The following is a 25,852-nucleotide window of genomic DNA, read 5'->3' as shown; positions in this document are numbered from 1 at the left end:
CCACTTAGCCTTTCATGTTTTGGTAAGTAAGATAATATAACTCTGGATGACATCTCACTTAACACTTCATGGTTTGGTAAGTACATCCTTGTTTTAGTTATTGATGAATTAAAGGAGATGTGGTGGAAAGGTTGAACAGCAACCCAACAATACAAAAATATAAAATACATTTAGAGGTCTACATGTCTAACAATAGACAAATTTGTCAAGCTCAACTGGCCTATTCAACAAAGCTTTGCTGATCATCTGGTCAAGATATGTGACCTACTTCACTGAACCTCAATGGTCATCAAGTTAAGGTCAACATAAGGCTTGTCTAGTTCACTGAGCCTCCATGATCAGAGAGTGGAGGTCATTGATCATAATTTATATGAACAGAACATTGGATTACTTGACAAAGCTTTGCTAGCAATCATGTCAAGATATCTGACCTTTAACATCTAGCCTCATGGTCCGAGAGAGAAGGTCAGGAACCAATCATTTACATGAATAGGGGCTGTACTATTCAACAAAGTTTTGCTAATCATGTGGTCAAGTTTTCTGACCTATTACACTAAATCCTCCATGGTCAGCTAATAAAGGAAGCCTTGTTTCTTGACATATAGAAATACTGGTAGGTGACCAGAATTACGTTACTAGGCTTTTGACATTTTTGAAAAACTACTTGTGCCCAATACTATGCAGAATTTATTAGTGCTGCATATGAAAATGTTTTGTATTTAAATTTACTTTTTATACCCCACACTACAAAGTATATAGTTTTTGACTCATCCATCAGTCACAGTCTGTCAGTCTGACATTTTCATTTTTGGATGCTAACTCAGATACTTTATATGGGATTGCAACTTTACTTGGGTATATGGTTACGTATAATGAGAGGAATATCCCTATTGATTTTGAGGTTTAGAAGTCAATGTCATTCTACTTCTTCTTCTACCTCTAAGTGACCACTGTTGTTAGGTTGACTATCCTGTCACTGTTTGGTGTGCGCTTGCATACTTACCAAAATAATTTTAACAGAAAAGAAAAATGAAATTTGTGCTGTACATATGTTGTGCTTTCTATGTTGTGATGTTACACTATTGTTTCAGATAAGGGTGAAGGTTTGGTACCATTAAAACGTTTAAACCTGCTGCAATTGTTTGCACCTGTCCTAAGTCAGGAATCTGATGTTCAGTAGTTGTTGTTTGTTGATGTGGTTCATAAGTGTTTCTCGTTTCTCGTTTTTTTATATAGATTAGACCGTTGGTTTTCCCGTTTGAATGGTTTTACACTAGTAATTTTTGGGGCCCTTTATAGCTTGCTGTTCGGTGTGAGCCAAGGCTCTGTGTTGAAGACCGTACTTTGACCTTTAATGATTTACTTTTATAAATTTTGACTTGGATGGAGAGTTGTCTCATTGGCACTCATACCACATCTTCTTATATCTATATAACATTTATACATGGTGAAAATAAAAACATGGGACTTGAAATTTAATGTACATGCAGTAGTCTCGTGAACGAGTCAAGACTTTCTGCAGCGGTCACCAAGGCAGGTAAGGTATTCCAATCTCTTTTTGTTCTTGGATAGAAGGACTCTTTCCTGATGCTGGTCTTGCAAGATGGTATTTGGAAAGTTTGAATATTGGTATGTCTTGATAATCTGTCTGGTGGTATCAGTTTGTTGCCAGCATCAATCTTTACTTCCTCATTTGAAATTTTGTATAAGAGGGTTAGTCTAACATTCTTTCTTCTCTCCTCTAGTGTTGGCCATTTTAGTTTTTTTAGCATAGATTCAACTGATGATGTGGTACCTGTATGTTATGTACCTTGCTGATCTTCTTTGTATCATTTCTAGCTTATGCCTGTCTTTTTATAGGTGAGGATCCCATACTGAACTTGCATATTCAACTGTCTGTCTTACTAAAGCTGTATATGCCTTTTCCTTGATCCTTGGTCAAATAAAATGAGAAGAAGATCCCTTTTGATTTGGAGGTCAATACCTCAAAGGTCAAGGTCATAGTTACTTAAGATAGACAACAAATTTTGCAGAAAATTGGTTTTCAGATGCTAAATCAAATGATAAATGTGGGATTGCAATCTTTCTTGGATATATGGTCATATAAAATGAGATCACTATGTCAAATGTCAAGGGCAATTTTTTTTCCTCAAAAGAAAATTCTCTTCAAATATTAATTTAAAAAAAAATTGGGGGTCTCAATTTATTTTGCTTATTCTTTGTATATAGTCTGAAAACAGATTAACTAAGTATTGCGAAACAGCACAGTGTATTGCACAACAGCAAGAAATCTTCAATTGAATATAAATTCAAATCATACAACCAATTTCAAGTTCTTTGAGGGGGCCTCGGTGGCCGAGTGGTCTAAGTAGTTACTACTGAAATCACTAGCCAGTCAACACTGAGGTTGTGAGTTCGAACCCCGCTTGTGCGGGTGCACTCGACTCCAATCTTGATTGACTAGGATTGTCAGTTTTCCGATCGAAGGTCAGTGGTTTTCTCAGGGCACTCCTGCCTCCTCCACCAATAAAAACTAGCCGCCACGAAATAGCCCAAAAGGGGTGCTTAAAAGTGGCGTTAAAACACCAAAAATCAAATCAAAATCAAATCAAGTTCTTGGACTACATTTATTCTGTGTCAGAAACCTATAATGTGTCAAATATTTAATTACAATCCAAATTCAGACCTGTATCAAGGTTGAATATTGTGTCCATTTTTGCCCCAACTGTTCAGTGTTGGACCTCTGCGGTCGTATCCAGTTTATCTTAGATTGTTGGTTATTAACATATCATAAAAGAAAATTCCTAATTAATTTAGAAGTGACAATGTCAAACATCAATATGATAGTTACTACAACAGATTGTGTAAAACAATATGACTGTCTGAAATCATAACAGAAATGAATCATACCTTAAGTATACGGGAAAAACTATGCCTTCAGGTTGCTGAAACTTTTTTTTTCATATTGGGAAAGTAGGGTTTCTTTGACTGATCTTTTCCTCTAAGAGCTGAAAGTTGTAGTTGAAATTTACACATTTTTCTCAGTCAATGGAAATAAACCATACCAATAATATGTTCCATCAGTATTCTTATAGATTTAATGCATTTCAGAGGCCATAAACATTTTCAGTGTTCATTCTTAACGATTTTAAATATTTCAGGCAATAAAAAGCTTTTAATATAAAATAAAGAGATGTTGTATGATTGCCACCAGAGTTCAAATGAAGTGGATATAAGCAATTATAGGCCACAGTATGGCCTTCAACAATGAGAAAAACCCATACCATATATTGTCCATTTGACTTCTATATATTTGCAGAAAAAAGTCCTTAAAAATCCATTTGTTTTAAATTCCCTTTTTTTTTCTTAATGTATGTTAATATATGATATATACAAACTCTGATTGTTAATTTCATAATTTTTGGTCTATAATTAAAAAAAGTTATCCGTAAGGTCTCTATGTTAATTTTATTTTTTGAATTGTCAAATACTTTATGGAGTAAGTATAAATATTCTTTACAGCCTTCTAATCAAAACAAAAACAATGTAATGATCTGCCATTTTGATAACTGTGCAATACAACTATATTCATATGCCAAAACAATAGTTTTAATATTCTGTTTCTATATAATAAAAAGTATTAGATATTGCCTTATTTGAATATAGAAAATAAGAATACTTGTCAACCGACTCCTTATAGGAGTTTGTTTCACTGATTGATGTTTTTATTGATTTGTCAAAAAATCCATAGTAGATATAGATGAACTTTTAAAAGCAAAATATGATATTCCAATAATTCAACATGGCAAAATTGTCTGATTTCTTATAGGAAGGATTTAGTGTTCTTAAATGACCATTTTTTACTAATTTTTTTAAAATTTTGACAATTTTCTCAATTTTTTTTATAGATAGATATAAACTGTAAACTGTAAAAATGATCATTATTGCAGATCTACAAAACAGATAAGTAAACATAGCTGATTGCAATAAAAGTAAAATTAAATATCAAAATGGCATATTTTTACCAGGTGAGCGATTCAGCCTCTTGAAAGCCTCATGCTGTTTGTTTCGGGCCCCACAGATAACTTGGCCTATAGTAATTTGCTTGTCTGCCTGTGTGTCCCTGGTATAACCTATGTTTGTGTGTCTGTGGTATAACCTATGTTTGTGTGTCCCTGGTTTAATCTATGTTTGTGTGTCTGTGGTATAACCTATGTTTGTGTGTCCCTGGTATAACCAATGTTTGTGTGTCCCTGGTATAACCTATGTTTGTGTGTCACTGGTATAATCTATGTTTGTGTGTCTGTGTGGTATAACCTATGTTTGTGTGTCCCTGGTATAACCTATGTTTGTGTGTCCGTGGTATAACCTATGTATGTGTGTCCCTGGTATAACCTTTGTTTGTGTGTCCCTGGTATAACCTATGTTTGTGTGTCCCTGGTATAACCTGTGTGTGTCCGTGGTATAACCTATGTTTGTGTGTCCCTGGTATAACCTATGTTTGTGTGTCCCTGGTATAACCTGTGTGTGTCCGTGGTATAACCTATGTATGTGTGTCCCTGGTATAACCTGTGTGTGTCCGTGGTATAACCTATGTTTGTGTGTCCCTGGTATAACCTGTGTGTGTCCCTGGTATAACCTATGTTTGTGTGTCTGTGGTATAACCTATGTTTGTGTGTCTGTGGTATAACCTATGTTTGTGTGTCTGTGGTATAACCTATGTTTGTGTGTCCCTGGTATAATCTATGTTTGTGTGTCCCTGGTATAACCTGTGTGTGTCCCTGGTATAACCTTTGTTTGTGTGTCCCTGGTATAACCTGTGTGTGTCCGTGGTATAACCTGTGTGTGTCCCTGGTATAACCTTTGTTTGTGTGTCCCTGGTATAACCTATGTTTGTGTGTCCCTGGTATAACCTTTGTTTGTGTGTCCCTGGTATAACCTGTGTGTGTCCGTGGTATAACCTGTGTGTGTCCCTGGTATAACCTTTGTTTGTGTGTCCCTGGTATAACCTATGTTTGTGTGTCCCTGGTATAACCTATGTTTGTGTGTCCCTGGTATAACCTATGTTTGTGTGTCACTGGTATAACCTATGTTTGTGTGTCCCTGGTATAACCTGTGTGTGTCCGTGGTATAACCTTTGTTTGTGTGTCCCTGGTATAACCTATGTTTGTGTGTCCCTGGTATAACCTATGTTTGTGTGTCCCTGGTATAACCTGTGTGTGTCCGTGGTATAACCTGTGTGTGTCCCTGGTATAACCTTTGTTTGTGTGTCCGTGGTATAACCTATGTTTGTGTGTCCCTGGTATAACCTATGTTTGTGTGTCCCTGGTATAACCTATGTTTGTGTGTCCCTGGTATAACCTATGTTTGTGTGTCACTGGTATAATCTATGTTTGTGTGTCTGTGGTATAACCTATGTTTGTGTGTCCCTGGTATAACCTGTGTGTGTCCGTGGTATAACCTATGTTTGTGTGTCCCTGGTATAACCTATGTTTGTGTGTCCCTGGTATAACCTATGTTTGTGTGTCCCTGGTATAACCTATGTTTGTGTGTCCCTGGTATAACCTATGTTTGTGTGTCTGTGTGGTATAACCTTTGTTTGTGTGTCCCTGGTATAACCTATGTTTGTGTGTCCCTGGTATAATCTATGTTTGTGTGTCTGTGTGGTATAACCTATGTTTGTGTGTCCCTGGTATAACCTATGTTTGTGTGTCACTGGTATAATCTATGTTTGTGTGTCTGTGGTATAACCTATGTTTGTGTGTCCCTGGTATAACCTGTGTGTGTCCGTGGTATAACCTATGTTTGTGTGTCCCTGGTATAACCTATGTTTGTGTGTCCCTGGTATAACCTGTGTGTGTCCGTGGTATAACCTTTGTTTGTGTGTCCCTGGTATAACCTATGTTTGTGTGTCCCTGGTATAACCTATGTTTGTGTGTCCCTGGTATAACCTATGTTTGTGTGTCCCTGGTATAACCTATGTTTGTGTGTCCCTGGTATAACCTATGTTTGTGTGTCACTGGTATAATCTATGTTTGTGTGTCTGTGGTATAACCTATGTTTGTGTGTCCCTGGTATAACCTGTGTGTGTCCCTGGTATAACCTATGTTTGTGTGTCCCTGGTATAACCTTTGTTTGTGTGTCCCTGGTATAACCTATGTTTGTGTGTCCCTGGTATAACCTATGTTTGTGTGTCCCTGGTATAACCTATGTTTGTGTGTCCCTGGTATAACCTATGTTTGTGTGTCCCTGGTATAACCTTTGTTTGTGTGTCTGTGTGGTATAACCTTTGTTTGTGTGTCCCTGGTATAACCTATGTTTGTGTGTCCCTGGTATAATCTATGTTTGTGTGTCTGTGTGGTATAACCTATGTTTGTGTGTCCCTGGTATAACCTATGTTTGTGTGTCCCTGGTATAACCTATGTTTGTGTGTCTGTGTGGTATAACCTATGTTTGTGTGTCCCTGGTATAACCTGTGTGTGTCCGTGGTATAACCTTTGTATGTGTGTCCCTGGTATAATCTATGTTTGTGTGTCCCTGGTATAACCTATGTTTGTGTGTCCCTGGTATAACCTATGTTTGTGTGTCCCTGGTATAACCTATGTTTGTGTGTCCCTGGTATAACCTGTGTGTGTCCCTGGTATAACCTATGTTTGTGTGTCCCTGGTATAACCTGTGTGTGTCCCTGGTATAACCTGTGTGTGTCCCTGGTATAACCTATGTTTGTGTGTCTGTGTGGTATAACCTATGTTTGTGTGTCCCTAGTATAACCTATGTTTGTGTGTCTGTGGTATAACCTTTGTTTGTGTGTCCCTGGTATAACCTATGTTTGTGTGTCCCTGGTATAACCTATGTTTGTGTGTCTGTGGTATAACCTATGTATGTGTGTCCCTGGTATAACCTATGTTTGTGTGTCCCTGGTATAACCTATGTTTGTGTGTCCGTGGTATAACCTATGTTTGTGTGTCCCTGGTATAACCTGTGTGTGTCCCTGGTATAACCTATGTTTGTGTGTCCCTGGTATAACCTATGTTTGTGTGTCCCTGGTATAACCTATGTTTGTGTGTCTGTGGTATAACCTATGTATGTGTGTCCCTGGTATAACCTATGTTTGTGTGTCCCTGGTATAACCTATGTTTGTGTGTCCGTGGTATAACCTATGTTTGTGTGTCCCTGGTATAACCTGTGTGTGTCCCTGGTATAACCTGTGTGTGTCCCTGGTATAACCTATGTTTGTGTGTCTGTGGTATAACCTATGTTTGTGTGTCTGTGGTATAACCTTTGTTTGTGTGTCCCTGGTATAACCTATGTTTGTGTGTCCCTGGTATAACCTATGTTTGTGTGTCCCTGGTATAACCTATGTTTGTGTGTCTGTGGTATAACCTATGTATGTGTGTCCCTGGTATAACCTATGTTTGTGTGTCCCTGGTATAACCTATGTTTGTGTGTCCGTGGTATAACCTATGTTTGTGTGTCCCTGGTATAACCTGTGTGTGTCCCTGGTATAACCTTTGTGTGTCCGTGGTATAACCTATGTTTGTGTGTCTGTGGTATAACCTATGTTTGTGTGTCTGTGGTATAACCTATGTTCGTGTGTCCCTGGTATAACCTATGTTTGTGTGTCTGTGGTATAACCTATGTTTGTGTGTCCGTGGTATAACCTATGTTTGTGTGTCCCTGGTATAACCTATGTTTGTGTCCCTGGTATAACCTGTGTGTGTCCCTGGTATAACCTATGTTTGTGTGTCTGTGGTATAACCTATGTTTGTGTGTCCGTGGTATAACCTATGTTTGTGTGTCCCTGGTATAACCTATGTTTGTGTCCCTGGTATAACCTATGTTTAGATCAAATAACTCTGATTACTTCTTAGAAGTGTTCTAATTTGCATCATAATTGTCTTTATACGCTCGTTTACGGGACGTATTATGGTATACCGCTGATCGTCTGTCCATCCGTCTGTCCCTCCGTCCGTCTGTCTGTCCATCCTTCGTCAACATGTCGGACATTAATTCAAAAATGCTTTAACCAATATGCATGAAACTTTTGGGAATTGTTTATATCTATTGACATGAGCTCCCTTACTTTTTTTATAAATTTCAGATTTACCATTTCTGAGTTTTGGGTTTTTATTCATTAAAAAAGGGGGGATTTTCCAGTTTTCGGACAATAACTCAAAAACAATTTCGCCAATTTGCATGAAACTTTTTGGAATTGTTCATATCCATTGACGTGAGCCCCCCCTTCGTTTTATATAAATTTCGGATTTTCCGTTTCCAAGTTTTTGGGTTTTGTTCATTAAAAAAGGGGGTATTTTCCAGTTTTCTGACAATAACTCAAAAAAAATTTCACCAATTACCATGAAACTTTTGTGAATTGTTCATATCTATTGACGTGAGCCTCCTTTCGTTTTTTATAAATTTCGGATTTACCGTTTCAGAGTTTTTGGGTTTTATTCATTAAAAAAGGGGGCGATTTTCCAGTTTTCAGACAATAACTCAAAAACAATTTCACCAATTTGCAAGAAACTTTGGTGAATTGTTTATTTCTATCAACATGAGCTCCCTTTTGATTTTTATAAATTTCAGAATATATATTTATGGGGTTTTATTCATAACAAAAAGGGGGATTTTCCAGTTTTCGGACAGTTTTCTGCAGAGTTATGGTCCTTGGATTTAGAAAATTCACTCAAATAATCAGTTTTCCGCACTTTTTTTCGTCATGCTTGAGGATATTGATTTGATAATTGGTATATAGTTTTATCATGACAAGTTACAGATCAATTTCGAATTTTGTTCCGGTCTGATGATTTTGTGCAGAGGTATGGTCCTTGGACTTAAAAAATTCACTAAAATATTAAACAGTTTTCCTCACTTTTGTTCCTCATGCTTGGAGATATTGATTTGATAATTAGTATATAGTTTTATCATGATAAGTTACAGATCTAGTTCGAATTTTGTTCCGGTCTGATGATTTTGTGCAGAGTTATTGTCCTTGGACTTAGAAAATTCACTTAAATAATCAGTTTTCAACACTTTTTTCGTCATGCTTGAAGATATTGACTTGAGATTTGTTATATAGTTTACACCATGACAAGTTATTGATCTAGTTAGCATTTTGTTCCAGAACAATGAATTTTTAACCGGTAGGGGATTATGTATTGCCATGCAATACTCTGAGAATGCTTGTTCTCTAGTTCTTTTAAAAGATTTCAAATGTTTCAGATATAAATAGCTTGTTTTAATGTTCAGACGAGTTTATCACTATATTACCAGTACGTCCTTCTTGTTATTTAGAAACATACCAAGTATTCCTCAATTAGAATTGTTAAATATATGACAATGATTTATGACAGAAAAGAGCTGTGATCTGACTATTCAGAATATGTGCTGTCATGTCTAGGCTCACACGTTACTTGTACTGTTAAAGGTTGATTCATTTTTTACGTGAACAGTGTTGATGAGGTGAATTCATTTGTAGGCTTGGTCTCTGGTGGAGAGTTGTCTCATTGGCAATAATAACAGTGTTGCTGAAGTCTTGCAGTACTGTATACGTAGGCTAACAGAGACAACTATTGTTGAGCTCACTGTAAATGTGGATGAGATTTCTAACAAACAAACACCTTGATAAAAGATATAGCCTGTTGAGTTTGTAATTGTTGATGTCTGATGAAGAGAATGAGTTATATGAAGCTTCCTCAGACCTCTGCTCCTTTAACTGACAATTCAATTAACTTAGAATACTTGAATATTGATTTAAGATAACTGCTATATTTTTGTTTGAAATTTTTTAACCTTCTGCTTTTATAAATAGAGAGAACATGTCTGTTTGACATCTGTTGTGCTGTGTTTATCACAACCATGTCATGGTATGATATTTCTTAAAGTGCATTCATTGTTGGGCATGATGTTTAGGTCATGAATGAATGTTATGAATGTTTCTAGTTGAATAAAAGGCTTCTTATGATGTTTAAGCCAACCTGGATAACTAAGAGTTGTGTTATTTTTTATCTTAAACATTAATGAAAGCTAATTTCACTGCAGTCAAGAAACGTTAATTATTTTTAGACGGTGAATAACTGATATGGTTTATAATACTACATTATATACAAGAATTAAAACCACTCAATCGTCTTATGACAATCTTCCAATTTGTCACAATTTTAACAAAACTAACACTTTAAGTTTTTATATGCCCATTTATGGGTCGTATTATGGTATACCGTTGTCCGTCAGTCTGTCCGTCCGTCTGTCTGTCTGTCCATTGTCCACATGTCGGACAATAACTCAAAAACACTTTAACCAATTTGCATGAAACTTTGGTGAATTGTTTATATCTGTTGACATGAGCTCCCTTTCGTTTTTTATAAATTTTAGATTTTATTTTTTTCAAGTTATGGGGGTTTTATTCATTAAAAAAGGGGGATTTTCCAGTTTTTGGACAATAACTCAAAAACACTTTCACCAATTTGCAAGAAACTTTGGTGAATTGTTTATATCTGTTGACATGAGCTCCCTTTTGATTTTTGTAAATTTTTGATTTTACGTTTCCGAGTTCTGGGGTTTTATTCATTAAAAAAAGGGGTATTTTCCAGTTTTCATAGAATAACTCAAAAACGCTTTCAGCAGTTTTCATGAATCTTTGGTGAATTGTTTATATCTATTGACGTAGGGTCCCTTTCGATTTTTATAAATTTTAGAGTTTGCATTTCCAAGTTTTGGGATTTTATTCATAAAAACGGGTGATTTTCCACTTTTCAGACAATATCTTTAAAGTTCATTGAGCAGTTTTCGTGAAACTTTGGTGTCTGGTTTTTATCTATTAAGATAACCTCCCTTTAGTTTTTTTTAGATTTCTGGTATGACATTGAGAAGTTATTGAACTTTTTTCTTTGAAAAAGCGACGGGCGTATCATGCGCTCATGGCGCAGCTGTTTATTATATCATGATTTATCTTACTTAAACTGGCAAAAGAAAAAGATATAAAGCAGAATCCTTATAAAAATAAGATGTGATAATGATTGCTAAGTTATATATATAGCACGCCTTTTATGAATTAACGTATTTAATTCATGAAAAGCATAGCTTTGAGTGGATTAAATATATTAATGAGTAAAGCGTGGCTATATATGATTTGTAACATTAATAGGCTATGACACACGTCAAAGGTTAAATGCAGACCAATAAAACTTTACTGTACTTTTCAATATGTCAATCAAATAGTGGCGTGATACTATATCTGATTTCCAGAAAATTAACACATGCAGCAGATGTCAGTTGGATTTGTATGTCAGATACATGTCCATTTAAAGGAATTGTTCCCGTGGGATTCAGGATCGAAAGCCATTTACGTGTTATAGAATATTTTTTCTCCCCAAAAACTCTTGAAAAGGGGGACGGGGGTGATGCAAAATTTTATTCGATGTTTATCTGCCCTCCATCTCGAAAATGACATGTAGTTTCAAAGGAGTTTTATCGTTGTGATAAGAAGGAAACATTTTATAATACCAATTATGAAGGTGATTAATACTATTCTTCCATTCCCAAGAACTGGAAAAAGATCGGTTAATTGATTGCAATGGTTGCATGTTGAATGCGTGTAAGATCCAGGGACAAATATTTGAAGCGTGATCAATTCACGGAGATAGGTTCATAGAATGAAGAAAATTACTAAACATTAAGTGACATATATATTTTTTCATTAATTTCGACACGATAAAAACAGGTATCCAACAGTAGGAAAATTTTATAGTTTTTTCTATTACATTTTGTTTTATTCTTTAATTAAGTGGAGGAAATAAAACGACTAAAATTCCAGTGACAATTTTTTTGGAATATTTATATTGTCACGATAAAAACAAGTATCCACCAATCTGTCAATATGGCCTCTTATTTTATAGACCACATTATTCCTTTTTGTAGCTCTCCTCGAGCATTCATTTGTTTCAAGTACAATGTATAGGGAACCATTTTTAATTTAGGATTAGGTTTACAAGTTTGGCTAGTGTTAGTGTAAGCCCCCTTTCATGTTTTCCAGACTAAAATAACAAACAGTACACATCGAAAGGATTTAGTGTAAAGAAGTCATAAACAGTCTGAAAAAGTGTGACCTTGTGCAATGCAATAATATAAGCACATACCATTAGTTTTTATAACTGTAATGGAGTTGAAGTATGAAAAATTGTCTCGTTTGTCATAAATTTTTGTATAGCGTTTCCTCTGTGAAAGTGAAATATCCTAATCTATAGTTATTATTAGGTTTATTTAAAGTCAGTTCCTTTTGAGTAAAATTCTGCTGATTTGCAGCTTTCTTACTATTTGAAGTATTTAATGCTATTTTACTATACTCTTATGTTGCTGTGTTATTCCATTATAGGTGGGAAGAAAGATCTGAACATTACAGGTATTTACTATATTTTAAATTTGCTTTTTGTAAACAAAAATAATAGTAATCATTTTTATGGAATGGAAAATGAAATTTCAATATGATTATGAATTATGAATGAAATCTGATTTATGATAGAACTTTTCTTTTGATTATATCAAGGGACAGTAAATTGTTATATTTTATATTTCATACTGGTAAAAGTGTTTTAATATAACTGATAATTGTTGTACTTGGGATTATTTTGTTACTTGTGATAAAGGATCTAATCATGTACTAGTTCAAAAACGGGGAACACCTGCACCTTGGGTATCGCTAGTATACAGCATATTGCCTTTCCTAGCTCTTTTACACTTAGATTTTGAAAATATGTATTTCCTTTTTCTCAAAAGCAAGAGCATAGTTAAGTGAGCAATTATACTCAATTATACTCATACTACATCTTGTTATTCCAGGATGCTGCTGTTTCCAATAATAAAATAAACAATTGATGTTTGTTTTTTTTATAATTCTGTGAGCTAAGTAAGTGTGCAATAATAATAAAAAAAAATATGTTAAAACCATTGATAAATGTTTATTTTAGACAGTCACGTTGTGTTAGGATTGATAGCTTCTCTAATATACCTAACGATTAGAGCCTTGGTCAGTGACAAAATCATTTCTTATAAAAAAAATGTTAAAATACTATTTTTGGCAAAGGACTTCAATAATTTAATGCGTAAAATTTTATTTCAGTAACTCCAAAATGCATGGTATCAGAATGGTCTGACTGGACTGAATCTGATCTGAAAGGGGTCAGTTACAGAGTAGGCAATATTACAAGACCTCCTGGGAATGAAGAATGTCCTAAACATGTTCAGGTTCAATATGCTAAAGGTTTGTTGAAATATAAAGATTCTTCCATGTCTACTTTTTATGCCCCTACTGAGATAGAAGAGGGACTTTCTGTTTTCCAGTCTCTATTTCATTCAGTCACGTTACAGTTTGGGTTTAACGTAGTTAACCATGAAGTTGTGGTCACATGAAACTTGATACACATGTACATTATGAGGTGAACTTTCTAAAAATGTTCCAAATAAGGGTTTTGACCCAGATTTCAGGGTTGACTGAAATGGAAATTTGCTAATTCTAGCAGGAAATGATGTCCTATGGAAACATCAGTTGTATTCCATGATAGTAATAAAATAATCACTTTTTTCCATGTAAGTGGGGACCTTCATTTAAGCTAATTGGGGAGGGAGAGGGGAAGACTTTCTTAACCTGATTAAATTTAGTTTTTGTAAAATTTGAAGGAAAAAATATCTCCTTTATTACTTAACAAAAAACATTTTAACCAATCTTTGGAAGAGACCTATCATCTTTTGGTTATATCTGTAGAGTTATCAACAACAACCCATATAAAGAAAATATAAAAACTTCATAGAAAATCTTATTTTCAACCAAAAAATATAAGTCATTTGTCTTTGGTGAATAGCTTTCTTTTTTTCTATCATATAACTTGTTATTTTTAAACAATATCAGAAATATAAAAATAATTTAGAGTTCATTGGCTTTTAGTTGTACTTTTAAGTATAAAAGAACAATCAATGTACCTTAAGCATAAGGATAACTAGAGTACACTCATTTCACATTAAGACATCTGAAGTCAGAAGGAAATTAGTTTGGATCTCATTGTGTAAAATAGTTATTTCTCTTTATTATAGTTTTTAAATATATTCATTAAGTTAGTGCAAATTAAGCAGTTCATGGAAAGTAATTGTTCCATTTTCTAAATAGGAATACGCTGTCTGAATGTCTGCATAAAAAAACAATATATAAAAATAAAAAGATGTTTTAAATAGAAGATAACTAGTTGTTATATACTAATAAACAGAACTAAATTTATATGTAAGAAGTTAGCTTTATCATTTGACTGTTTAGTAAGTATTTATTTAGTACTTAACAGTCAAATGACAAAATTAATGTCATATATATGAATTTAGTTCTCTCTCTGACTCGAATCTGTTGTAATATATGACTCCTCTGTTCTCTCTCTGACTCTTATCTGTTGTAATATTTGACTCCTCTGTTCTCTCTCTGACTCTAATCTGTTGTAACATTTGACTCCTCTGTTCTCTCTCTGACTCAAATCTGTTGTAATATTTGACTCCTCTGTTCTCTCTCTGACTCATAATCTGTTGTAATATTTGACTCCTCTGTTCTCTCTCTGACTCATAATCTGTTGTAATATTTGACTCCTCTGTTCTCTCCCTGACTCTACTCTGTTGTAATATTTGACTCCTCTGTTCTCTCTCTGACTCATAATCTGTTGTAATATTTGACTCTTCTTTTCTCTCTCTGACTCTAACCTGTTGTAATATTTGACTCCTCTGTTCTCCCTCTGACTCTAATCTGTTGTAATATTTGACTCTTCTGTTCTCCCTCTGACTCTAATCTGTTGTAATATTTGACTCTTCTGTTCTCTCCCTCGGACTCTAATCTGTTGTAATATTTGACTCCTCTGTTCTCCCTCTGACTCTAATCTGTTGTAATATTTGACTCCTCTGTTCTCCCTCTGACTCTAATCTGTTGTAATATTTGACTCTTCTGTTCTCTATATTTACTTGTATGTAATATTGTCTAGTGAGTTTGTAATTTTGTACTTTAAAACTATTTTGTAAAAGAGGCAGTATCGAGGATTTTCACAAAATTTTTTTTTTTTTTTCTCAAGAATTTAGTACATTTTTCATGAAGAAGTTGAATTTTTATCAGACTGACAAAACTTCTTTTGAAAATCTACCCCATACACAGGCATATTGCAAAGTTCTATTGAATAAGAAACATGTTTACTAAAACAATATGGATTTGTAATAGACAGCCAACTGTGACGAATTCCACTAAAGAATAAGATTGTACAGAAGTTTTAGTGAGGTTTACCAGATCATGATAATATAGGGAAACAGTGTTAGTGGTAGACAAGTTTAAAAGCCACAATGAACTTAATTTAATTTAGTAAGGAAGTTGGAAAAACCTGACCTGAATATACAAAACAGATTAATGACTAGCATTTGAAATTAAGGATTAAGAATTTCACGAATATTTTTTTGGAAAAACTTAAAGATTCAATAAAATAAACGAAATTGTGAGTGTGTAGTCATGTGATTTAAGCAAGGTTGTAATCCGAAGCATAAGATAAGTGTGGAAAAGGAGATTTTAAAGGAGACTTATTCACTGCAAACAAATGTGGCTAACCACATGACCTTATAAAGGGTAAGAAACTGCTAACAAAGGCATACAAAATGTACTGCATACTTAAATCAACTATGTTTAGAGTATTGGTCAATTGTTTATTCATTTGTCATCATGTCAATGAATTTTCAGTTGATAACATTAAAAATTTGCAAGGAATTTCAAATAGTTCTATAATAACATTGCCCCTTTCGTGCCACATCAACTCTAAACATAAGTCTTTACCAATTTGCATATGATACTTTTAAAAGTGTAATAAATAATTCTAATAATTGATTATTAAAATTCTTCAGGAAAAAAGTATCTGTCAAATGAAATGAATTCAATTCAAATATTGAAGTGAAATTAAGTTCATATTACTTTTCACATTTTTGATAACATTTTCTTCAAGAAGATCTAGGTCATGGCTCTTGATGTGAGGATACATTCTTGCACATTTAATGAGCTCTGGTCTAACACTGATGACAACAAAAATAGAGTTTTTGTTATCAATTACATTTATAAGAGTCCTGAATTGACATGAAAATTATTTGTTCATTGATGTCTATAAAATTACAGCACCTTCACAGCTTTTTCAGAGTCATGTCTTTCTTTGATACAGTTTCAGCTGGTAAAAATAAATGAACCCTGTGATAGTTATATTACAATATTGTGTAATTCATCAGACTTTTATGAAGAAAACAATAAGATGGCAGCAAGTTTCTCTTTATTGGATAAATATCAGCTCCGTCTGGTTTAATAGTTTCTTGACATATTGAAAAAAGAAAATGTATTGATGAATATGAAAGTAAGGAGATGTGGTATGATTTCCAACAAGACAACTATGCACCAGAGTTCTAATGACTAGGAAGACCACTAAAAGCAATCTTTTCTGATTTTTTTTGTCTTATGGGGAAATTTGAATTTTTGTAGCGACAAACATGTTTAAAAACTTTTGAGAGTGGCTGTTTCCTTTGCTGGAAGTCAGACTGTCTGTGGCCTCATAATTTGGCACATAAAAATAAAGTTGTCATCAGAAACAATGATTAATATACAACAATTTTTATGATACAAGTTAAACTTTATTAAGTGCAATTAAGTAATGAATTGACTTTTATACTAAATATCTATGCTTAAAACTGTAAACTATTCGTTGACTATTCCTCCTTGGTTTAAAATCAAAATTTCTGTATGATTAATTGAACCTTTTTATGCCCCACTGTCAACTTTAAAATTGTCAGGTCGAGTGTCAAGGTTTTAGACTGATCTTAAATGACCAGATAATCAGTTTTCCTGCCAATGGTCTGAGTTTCTCTCAATTTACTTTAGCTTCCTCCTTCAATAAAAACTGGCTGCCATGTTATAGAGTGCTGAAAGTGTCATTAAACACCAATAATCAATCAAGCTATAAATCTTCCAGATTCTAAAAAAAAAACTGTCAATAAATTGAACAGAGATTAAATTTTAACGCCATATTCTTGAAATAATTTTAAATGTTAAAAAAAAACCTTTAAAGTATGACCATATAAAAATAAGGAGATGTAATTTGATTGCCAATGAGACAACTATCCACCAAAGTTCAAATGAAGTGGATGTAAGCAATTATAGGCAACTGTACTGCCTTCAACAATTAGTAAAACCCATACTGTATAGTCAGCTATAAAAGGCCCTGACATGAAAATTATGAAACAGTTCAATTAAGAAAACTAATGACCTATTTTATAACAAAACCATTTACGAAAAACAAATATGACAGACATGAACCAACAACAACCACTGAACTACAGGCTCCTGACGAGACAGGAATCGTAATGTAGCGGGGTTAAACATGTTTGTGAGTGCTCAACCCTCCCCCTAATCTGGGATAGTGGTGATCATCAATACAAGATCTTCAAAAATGCGACTCAATATATATGATTTACAAATAAGCAAACACAAGAACAGATGGCAATGCCTATTTTTACAAGGTGAGCAATTGACGCTCTTGGACCTCTTGTTTTGAACCAAAAGATGTTGCCTCTTGTTTCAGACTGTGATTGATGAAATAGTTAATTAAGTATTTTTATGATAACTTGATTCCCTTTTCATATCTTTATCTTTTAAAAATTGTGTGACTGATGAATGTAATTGATCTGTCATATTAGGTCCAAGGACACAGTTATCGTCCTTTGGTTTTCGTTGTCTACAAATATAGTCCCTAGTGTGAACAGTGTATAACTTGCATTTTTTTTTGATACACTTTCCTAATTTATTTCTTGATATTTTATGCATGAAATATTAAGTAAGGGGATGAAATTACATGTTAAAAAAATTTGGGTGCTGAATCTTTATGTTAAGTAGTGATTTGGTCCAGTTAAAAAAGGTCAAAAATTAGAATGTCTGAAGCTGTCAAACTGAATTTTAGCCCCCCTTAACACAGAACTGTCAATATTTTGAGTTAGAGCTGGTAGAAGTTTCTATAATTTTGATATTATTTGTATCAATAGTAGTACACTACACTGTAAAAATCTTTTTGAGATAGAGCAGGTGCGATTTTTTTAATTTGAATTTATTGTCTAAAAGAAATGCACTACGAAATAACTGTGTTCTCGGGCCTAAGAGATGAATTCCGTAAATGTAGATTCTGTACTTTGGCAACTTTCCTGAATGGTTTGCTGGTTTCAATTTGTCAAACTCAATAAAAGTAAAGGATTTACATCTTTGTTTGACAGAAATTCTGTTAAAATGTCCCATTTTGGCATTATAAGCATTTTAAAGCAGTTTCCATTTTATGCCTAAGAGCCATGCTGACTTTCTATCTGACAGCTTTTTATGTTCCTGATATTTGTGTTTCTATTCTTAAATCAAATTTAATTAACCATTTGTGAACTTGGAATCTAGAGAAAAGTAGATTATCACAGAAAAAATGTGCAGAATATTTGTATTTATGTCCCTGGTTAAACGGCCTGTTTGATGTATGTGAAATGTGAAGAGCTTTGTACATAAAATCTGTAGTCCATCACAAATATTTCACTAAATCTGTAAAAAAAGCACTTTACAATGATCAGTTCACCCTATTCATTTCATATGCTACCATAATTTTCTTCTTTAGGATAGTAAGTGGTTCAAATATATGCCAAATGAGACTAAAACTACATGCAAGTTTTCCATTGAAAAGTGAAAAACTGGTCATCAGACCATACTGTCTGCCAAAAAAATTTAAATTCAAGAGTCCTTTTGCAATTAGACTTCTTGTATCATGACATCTTAGCATAGAAATGAGCAAAAAGTAACAAATTTCAATTTCTTATAGCCTCTGTGTGCATTTTTATATGTAAATATGGGCTACGGCCTAAATCGACTCTAAATAATTCTCAGTCTTACATGGCCTTAGATCATTTTATACTCATGTGGTATGCTTTTTGTAACTTTTCTTTACATTTAAAGTACATTTAATATATATGGAAGAATAATGTATGGTTAAAAAACTGCAAAAACTTCAAATTGGTTGAAAAAAATGCATGTTTATGTAAGGCTTCCCTTAATTCGAAAATCTCTATTTTCAGGCACAGGCTCATATAAATTTGACTTTTGAATAACTGTAATAAATCTGATAAATCAAATGAGTGTTCCGTTGCTTTTAATACTTATTATATTAAATTCAAGAGTATTTAAAAAGCAAATTTTTGCAGTATTTAAATTTTTTAGGCCAAAATCTTGACAGTTGAAAATATTTGATTTAAACGTCAAAAATAAACATCCAAATTTCAATATTAAAATGGCCCTAGTTTCTATAATATATATCCTATGGCCATGAAACTTGGCCAACTATCTTATAATTGCCTAAGCTTAGGTCATGCAAAGTTTTATTAAAATTGGACAAGTCTTTCTATCCTATTAGGTCCAAGGACACAGTTATCGTCCTTTGGTTTTCGTTGTCTACAAATATAGTCCCTAGTGTGAACAGTGTATAACTTGCATTTTTTTTTTGATACACTTTCCCAATTTATTTCTTGATATTTTATGCATGAAATATTAAGTAAGGGGATGAAATTACATGTTAAAAAAATTTGGGTGCTGAATCTTTATGTTAAGTAGTGATTTGGTCCAGTTAAAAAAGGTCAAAAATTAGAATGTCTGAAGCTGTCAAACTGAATTTTAGCCCCCCTTAACACAGAACTGTCAATATTTTGAGTTAGAGCTGGTAGAAGTTTCTATAATTTTGATATTATTTGTATCAATAGTAGTACACTACACTGTAAAAATCTTTTTGAGATAGAGCAGGTGCGATTTTTTTAATTTGAATTTATTGTCTAAAAGAAATGCACTACGAAATAACTGTGTTCTCGGACCATAGTATGAAACAATGGAAAATGAAATGAGTTGCTTCCCTTTGTCAATATAATGACTTGTGTCATGATGGTTTAGATCAATCATGAATGTCATTCTCGTCTATACTGTAGTGTTGCTACAGGATTACTATATACAGGCTGCAAAATATGAAACAGTTTCTCAAAATGTTAATAAAACTGTGCGTAAGTACCTTGTTTGTCTAATTTGATTTTATTTTATCTTTTTTTCATGGTTTTCAATGAATAAATAAATCCTGATTTTATAACATCTATTGGTTACAATGACAGAGTTGAATAAAAAAATTTCAAACAATTGATATGATAGAATTTTCAAACATCAAAAGTCAAGTTTGTAGATGAAGTAATGTAAATTTAGAATTTCTGTTTGCTTTATGTTTTATGAAAATTTAAAATGTGTGATTTTTTTGATTTTTTTCCAAAGCATTCCTGTAGCAAAATTCACAATCATTAAAACATTTCAATTTTTATTTGAATTAATACAATACATTTAAACAGTTATTAGGATCGATAGATACTTTGCAGTACAGTAGCTGGTATTATTATTAATACAATAAAAGAAAGAATAAAAATAACCATACATACAATGAAGCAATAACATGATGACATGAGATGATAAACCATCGAATGAAAATTTGACAAGTTTACAAGTGAAGCAACTTCTTTTGATAAAACAATTGAATGAGAACCCCGCAAAAATAATTTATAAATTGGCAATCATCCATCCAGTGTGTGCAACAATTAAATAAAAGAGCTTCAGATAATTGTGTTGAATTAACTTAAACTTCATCAAAGACAATAGATCAATCTCATCATATAAAAGAAAAATTCATCAAACTAAATTAAGAATCATGGAAACTTTCTCTCCAAGACTTTGGCACAGTAAATAATAAAAAATTGTATCAGCTTCCTATGGACAGGAACAAATCTAATAATATTAGAGTATAACGGATCATTTTCAAATTCTTGTTTATTTTTTGTTTGGTTGCGCTGTATAATTTGTACAAACTATGTAGAGCATACTATGCAGACTTTTCCCATGAATATACAGTTATGGATTTATTTTGTTTCAATTTTACAAAATTATATTATTTTCATGTGTGGATGTTATTTATGCCAAAATCAAGAAAAAAAGAAATAATTAAAAGTTAATGGTTTAATTAACACAGGAAGATAATCGTCATGTGAATCTTAAAGTGTTATATGTCCACTTTTGATAAAAATGGAGATAGTTATATATTTGGTATCCAAGTGCTATGGTCTATCTCCCTATACAACTTTAATACAAGATTTCTACAATATATAAGTTTTTGTCAGAACAACATTGTTCTATCTCCACACTACCATGGGATTATATAGCTTATTCATCTAGTAAGTTCAGAGAAAAATATTTTTATAGTGTTGTATCTCCACTATTTTTCATGTATTTTTATTGTAAAATAATAGATATCAAAATTATCTTAGTACTATGCTTAAATTGTTTGCATGGTTTGGACTCAATCTATGAGTAATTCTAAGCAAATCCAGCAGTTCAGAATTGGGGACTTTACACAGTTTAAAAATCCATGGTCTATTTGCAATAGAAATGTAGGAATACATTTCTACAACAACATTGTTTGTAGTAAAATGTTTTATCTCCAGAAAAGGGGATGTTTTATTTAGCTAAGTTGCTGGTCTATTAAAAAAAAAAACCAATCAAACAAAGAATTACTCTTTATGTACGTAAATTCTATTCCTATATAACTTTTTATGTCTCAGTCAAATAATTATGATATTGCGCTTTTAAACTTTAATTAAATTTTTTAACACTATTACCAAATGGGAATAATTACATCATTATAAGATTCACACGACATAATGTTACACATAGATAAAGTTTGTAAGCTGACTTTCTACAGCCAATATTATTAAATAGAAAGCAGAATGAAAAATTTTGCAGTCTTTGATATTGAATATGGCTTTAAGCTTCATGTATATTTAGGCAAATCCCATGTGGTCATCTGGTCAAATTCATAACAGCTGACGTCTCTACACTCGAATTAATCCCTCTTAATGCTAATAAATGGTTATTTTCAGTACATTGAAATCCCACTTCAGAATTGGAAAAAAACTTATATTTTACAAGAAAAAAGAGATAAAACTGACATTTGGAAAAATTGTTATTGCAATTCAAATTCAGTTGTAATTTTTCTAGTCTTTTAAAAAATAGAAATTGCATTTTTCTATAAAGTCAAATGAGCAGTTATTTATTTCAATGGTAAGTATTCTTAAAAGTGGTAGGGGAGGGTTGAAAAAAATCCTCAATTATACATGTAGTGATTTTCTACAGATTTTATGAGTATTCTTTGTAGTGAGGCATCTCAATATGAAGTCTATTTTCTATTGCAGTATTACTAATAAAATGATGATGATAATACAATTTTTTTTTATTTAAACAAAATTCAATTTCTAATAATGGCGATTAATTTTTATTGACTGTATTTCAGTTGAATAATTCTGCATTTATATTAAGTACATATTTAATATCTATGGTAAGGTTGGAATTTTTATATATTTTCAAAAGTATAAAAAAAAATATGTAAAAATGCTGTATCTGAAAAACGATGAAAAAAATTAATAAATGAAATGAAAACAAAATGTATAAATTATAGAGTTCTGGTAAAGAAAAACAAGATTTCAATTTTCTACCTGGGAATTTTAACTTTGTTTTAAGACAAATTAGTTTTGTTCCACCTGTATAATATAAAAATTAAGATGATTTTGTATTCATTTTCTTAACTTACGGATTTTAACTTTCAAAATGACTAGATATTTTTCTTTATCATAATCTTTAGAAAGAGTTATTTCCCTTTGCTGCAAGTTGGAGGTCAAGCTGCATACATTCTTGATTAGCCTTGCATCAGTATGGCCAGGCATTATACAATCCTCATGACCACTTTTCAGCGCTGAACAGGACTGAATTACTGCTTATCTGCATGTTCTTTTTTTCTTTTTTGGCCATGGCATTGTCAGTTTGTTTTCAACTTAGGAGTTTGAATGTCCCTTTGGTATCCCTCGCCGCTCTTCTATAAACAATTAATTTAATCAATAATGTTTGGATTATAATTGCTATTATTATCTGGAATTTGCATTTTAGATGAATTTAAAAATAGTTGTCAATAATATAATTACATTCTGCCTTGTCAAGTAATGACCCTATCCCTCAATGCATCATTCTAACATCCAATAAAGGAATACATGTCGTTGTATTCCGCCTGGCTCTATCTTGAGCAGTGAGCCAGGATCCCTGGCTATTTCTTCATGAATTAACCAAATTCAACTTGCTTATGATACTGAATGCTATTTTTTGTCTCGCCTGCGACAGAAGTTGCCAAAACAAGACATAAGTATTGCTTCTCCAGAAGGCAGTGTTGTCGGCATCAACATTTGTAAGTTTTCTGCTTAAGTCAGTTTTGATAAGAACTACTTGTGACAGATCAATGATATTTTCTACAAAGGTGCATTACTATCAGTACATTGTACATATTAGTTTGAGGACTATTTTGAGGCCCTGCACCCTTGGTCATGTTCCAGTAACTTTGAATTAATTAGCAATGTTGATGTCCATCAGAATTTCTTTTTCTGAATTTTCTGCCAACAGGAGAGACATATCTCTGTATCAACAGTTTATTTTTGTAAAGTTTTCAGCCTTGTATATTTAATTAATAGGATCTAGAAAAGGTTTTTATACCCCATGCAACGAGTTGCGGAGGGTATAATGTTTTTGACCCGTCTGTCCGTCCATCCTTCCGTCCGTCAGTCCTGTTTCTTGTCATCGCAACTCCTCTCAAACCACACAACAGAATTTCACGAAACCTTTTTAGATAATAAGGACATACTATGTAGTTGTGCATATCGACAGGAAATTACGATTCAATTCTTTTTCTAGGAGTTACGCCCCTTTGAACTTATTTACTTTAATGTACTACTGCAACAGTTTGTCATTGCAACTCCTCTCAAACCACACAACAGAATTTCATGAAACCTTTTCAGATAATAAGGACATATTACGTAGATGTGCATATCGACAGGAAATTATAATTCAATTTTTTTCCCAGGAGTTACGCCCCTTTGAACTTATTTGCCCAATATACTACTGCAACCAAAATTTTGTCATCACAACTCCTCTCAAACCACACAACAGAATTTCATGAAACTGTGTAGATAATAAGGACATACTATCTAGATGTGCATATTGACAGGAAATTATGATTCAATTTTATTTTCTGATACAATTTTTTTTTTCTTACACTTATTTTATTTCTCCAATGACAATGTGGGGACGTGGGGTATGTGAGCGCACTCACTAAGGTTCTTTTATTTTATCATTCTTGCTTGTACCACACATTTTAATTTGGTTATAGTCAAACTAAAAAATCAATCAGTTTGGCTTCCAAGATAGTGGCCAAGGGAAATAACTGCAACTTGTATTTCATCATTGGAAAACCTTTCCTTTCATTTGTCTCATTTGTGTCAATTTTCTACTTAAGAATGATAATTTGTTACAAAATGGTTTTGTCTCACCTGTGTCAAATCACAGTAGGCTATACTTACCTGATGGGTATAACCAGTGTACTCATTCAGTGGTTGGGGTCAACAATAGGAAATAACCTGAATATCTTACCTCAATTTCAAAACCACAGGTAGCCAACAGTTATAAATTCATGCACTTATTGATTTATTCCCAAAATTACTTCATAAACTTTATATTACAATAAGGCAGTGTAAATATTGAATTGAAATTAATCTTTAATGTGAAAAGGACTGAAATGTAGATTGCTAACCTAAATACGATCAATGAAGTGTAAAATATAGAGGGAAGTGACCTAATTAATTTAGGATGCTGCTGATTTCACCCTAGATGCATCATTACACCAAGTTAAAGTATTGAAGACCATGAATTATCAAAGATCAGATATGTGAACTTAGTAATATCAGAAATGAGGTTTTAAATATTGTCAGCTGTTAAGTATTAGTCAGGGTGTGACCTTCATGATATGACACATGCTTAGTCTTCCAAGATACTCCTTTGCACCTATTTATATTGCTGTATGTGGATGTGATGTTGGCACCAGGAGTACTCAAATATATCCTTTAATAAACTTGGTGTGAACTAAAAATAGAAATACTGGAAACCAACTTATCTTGGCAGATACTTTTTTGTCTTGCTTGCGTTGAAAATCTATTGTCAGTGAAGGCGATACATAGGTGTTGCTTTTCCAGTGACCTTGTCGTTGTCTGTCAACAATTGTTAAGTTTTCTGCTTAAGTTAGTTTGATAGGAACGACTTGTGATAGGTCAATGATATATTCTCTGAAGTTGCATTACTATCAGTAAATATCAGTTTTGACGACTATTTCGAGACCCTGCCCTCGTAGGTCATAGTACAGTGACATTCAATTAATTACCAATTATCAATGTTAAGTTTTCTTCTTAAGTTAGCTTGATAGGAACTACTTACAATAGACAACAATATTTTCTATAAAGTTATGTTACTGTCTATACATGTCAGTTTGTCTACAATTTCGAGGCTCTGTCCACTAGTTCATAGTCCAGCGACTTTTGATTAATTAGCAATGTTGCCGTCCATCAGATTTTTTTTCCTGAATTTTATGCTGGCAGGCGAGACATATCTCTGTTTCAATAGTTTATTTGTCAAGGATTATCTGAGGGGCCATGCAGAATAAGTTAATCCCTTTATTAGTAATATTTTGCTCATATATCAAAACGACAGGGTGTTAAAATTTTTGAGGATTTTTACATTTAGATTAAAGATCAGGTGATGTTGGTTAAATATCAGCTAAATATCAACCAATAAATACTAATTAACTTCTGATATTTACACCTACATGACATATCTGTCGAAAGCACACTG

General features: G+C 33.0%; 1 protein-coding gene across 1 annotated transcript in view; it reads left to right on the top strand.

Moving 5' to 3' along the window:
- LOC127699231 (ALK tyrosine kinase receptor-like) overlaps positions 1–25,852 on the top strand; it is a 167,159-nt gene that overhangs the window by 118,325 nt on the left and 22,982 nt on the right. Inside the window, exons 9-10 of the mRNA XM_052202985.1 lie at positions 12,374–12,400; positions 13,118–13,258. Of these exons, the coding sequence (XP_052058945.1) occupies positions 12,374–12,400; positions 13,118–13,258 (168 nt within the window). The remainder of the gene's footprint in view (positions 1–12,373; positions 12,401–13,117; positions 13,259–25,852) is intronic.

Source organism: Mytilus californianus, unplaced genomic scaffold, assembly GCF_021869535.1.
Source record: "Mytilus californianus isolate M0D057914Y unplaced genomic scaffold, xbMytCali1.0.p SCAF_4, whole genome shotgun sequence".
NCBI classification, from domain to species: Eukaryota; Metazoa; Mollusca; class Bivalvia; order Mytilida; family Mytilidae; genus Mytilus; species Mytilus californianus.
The sequence above is the reverse complement of the archived record's forward strand: the minus strand, read 5'-3'. Positions and strand labels throughout refer to the sequence as shown.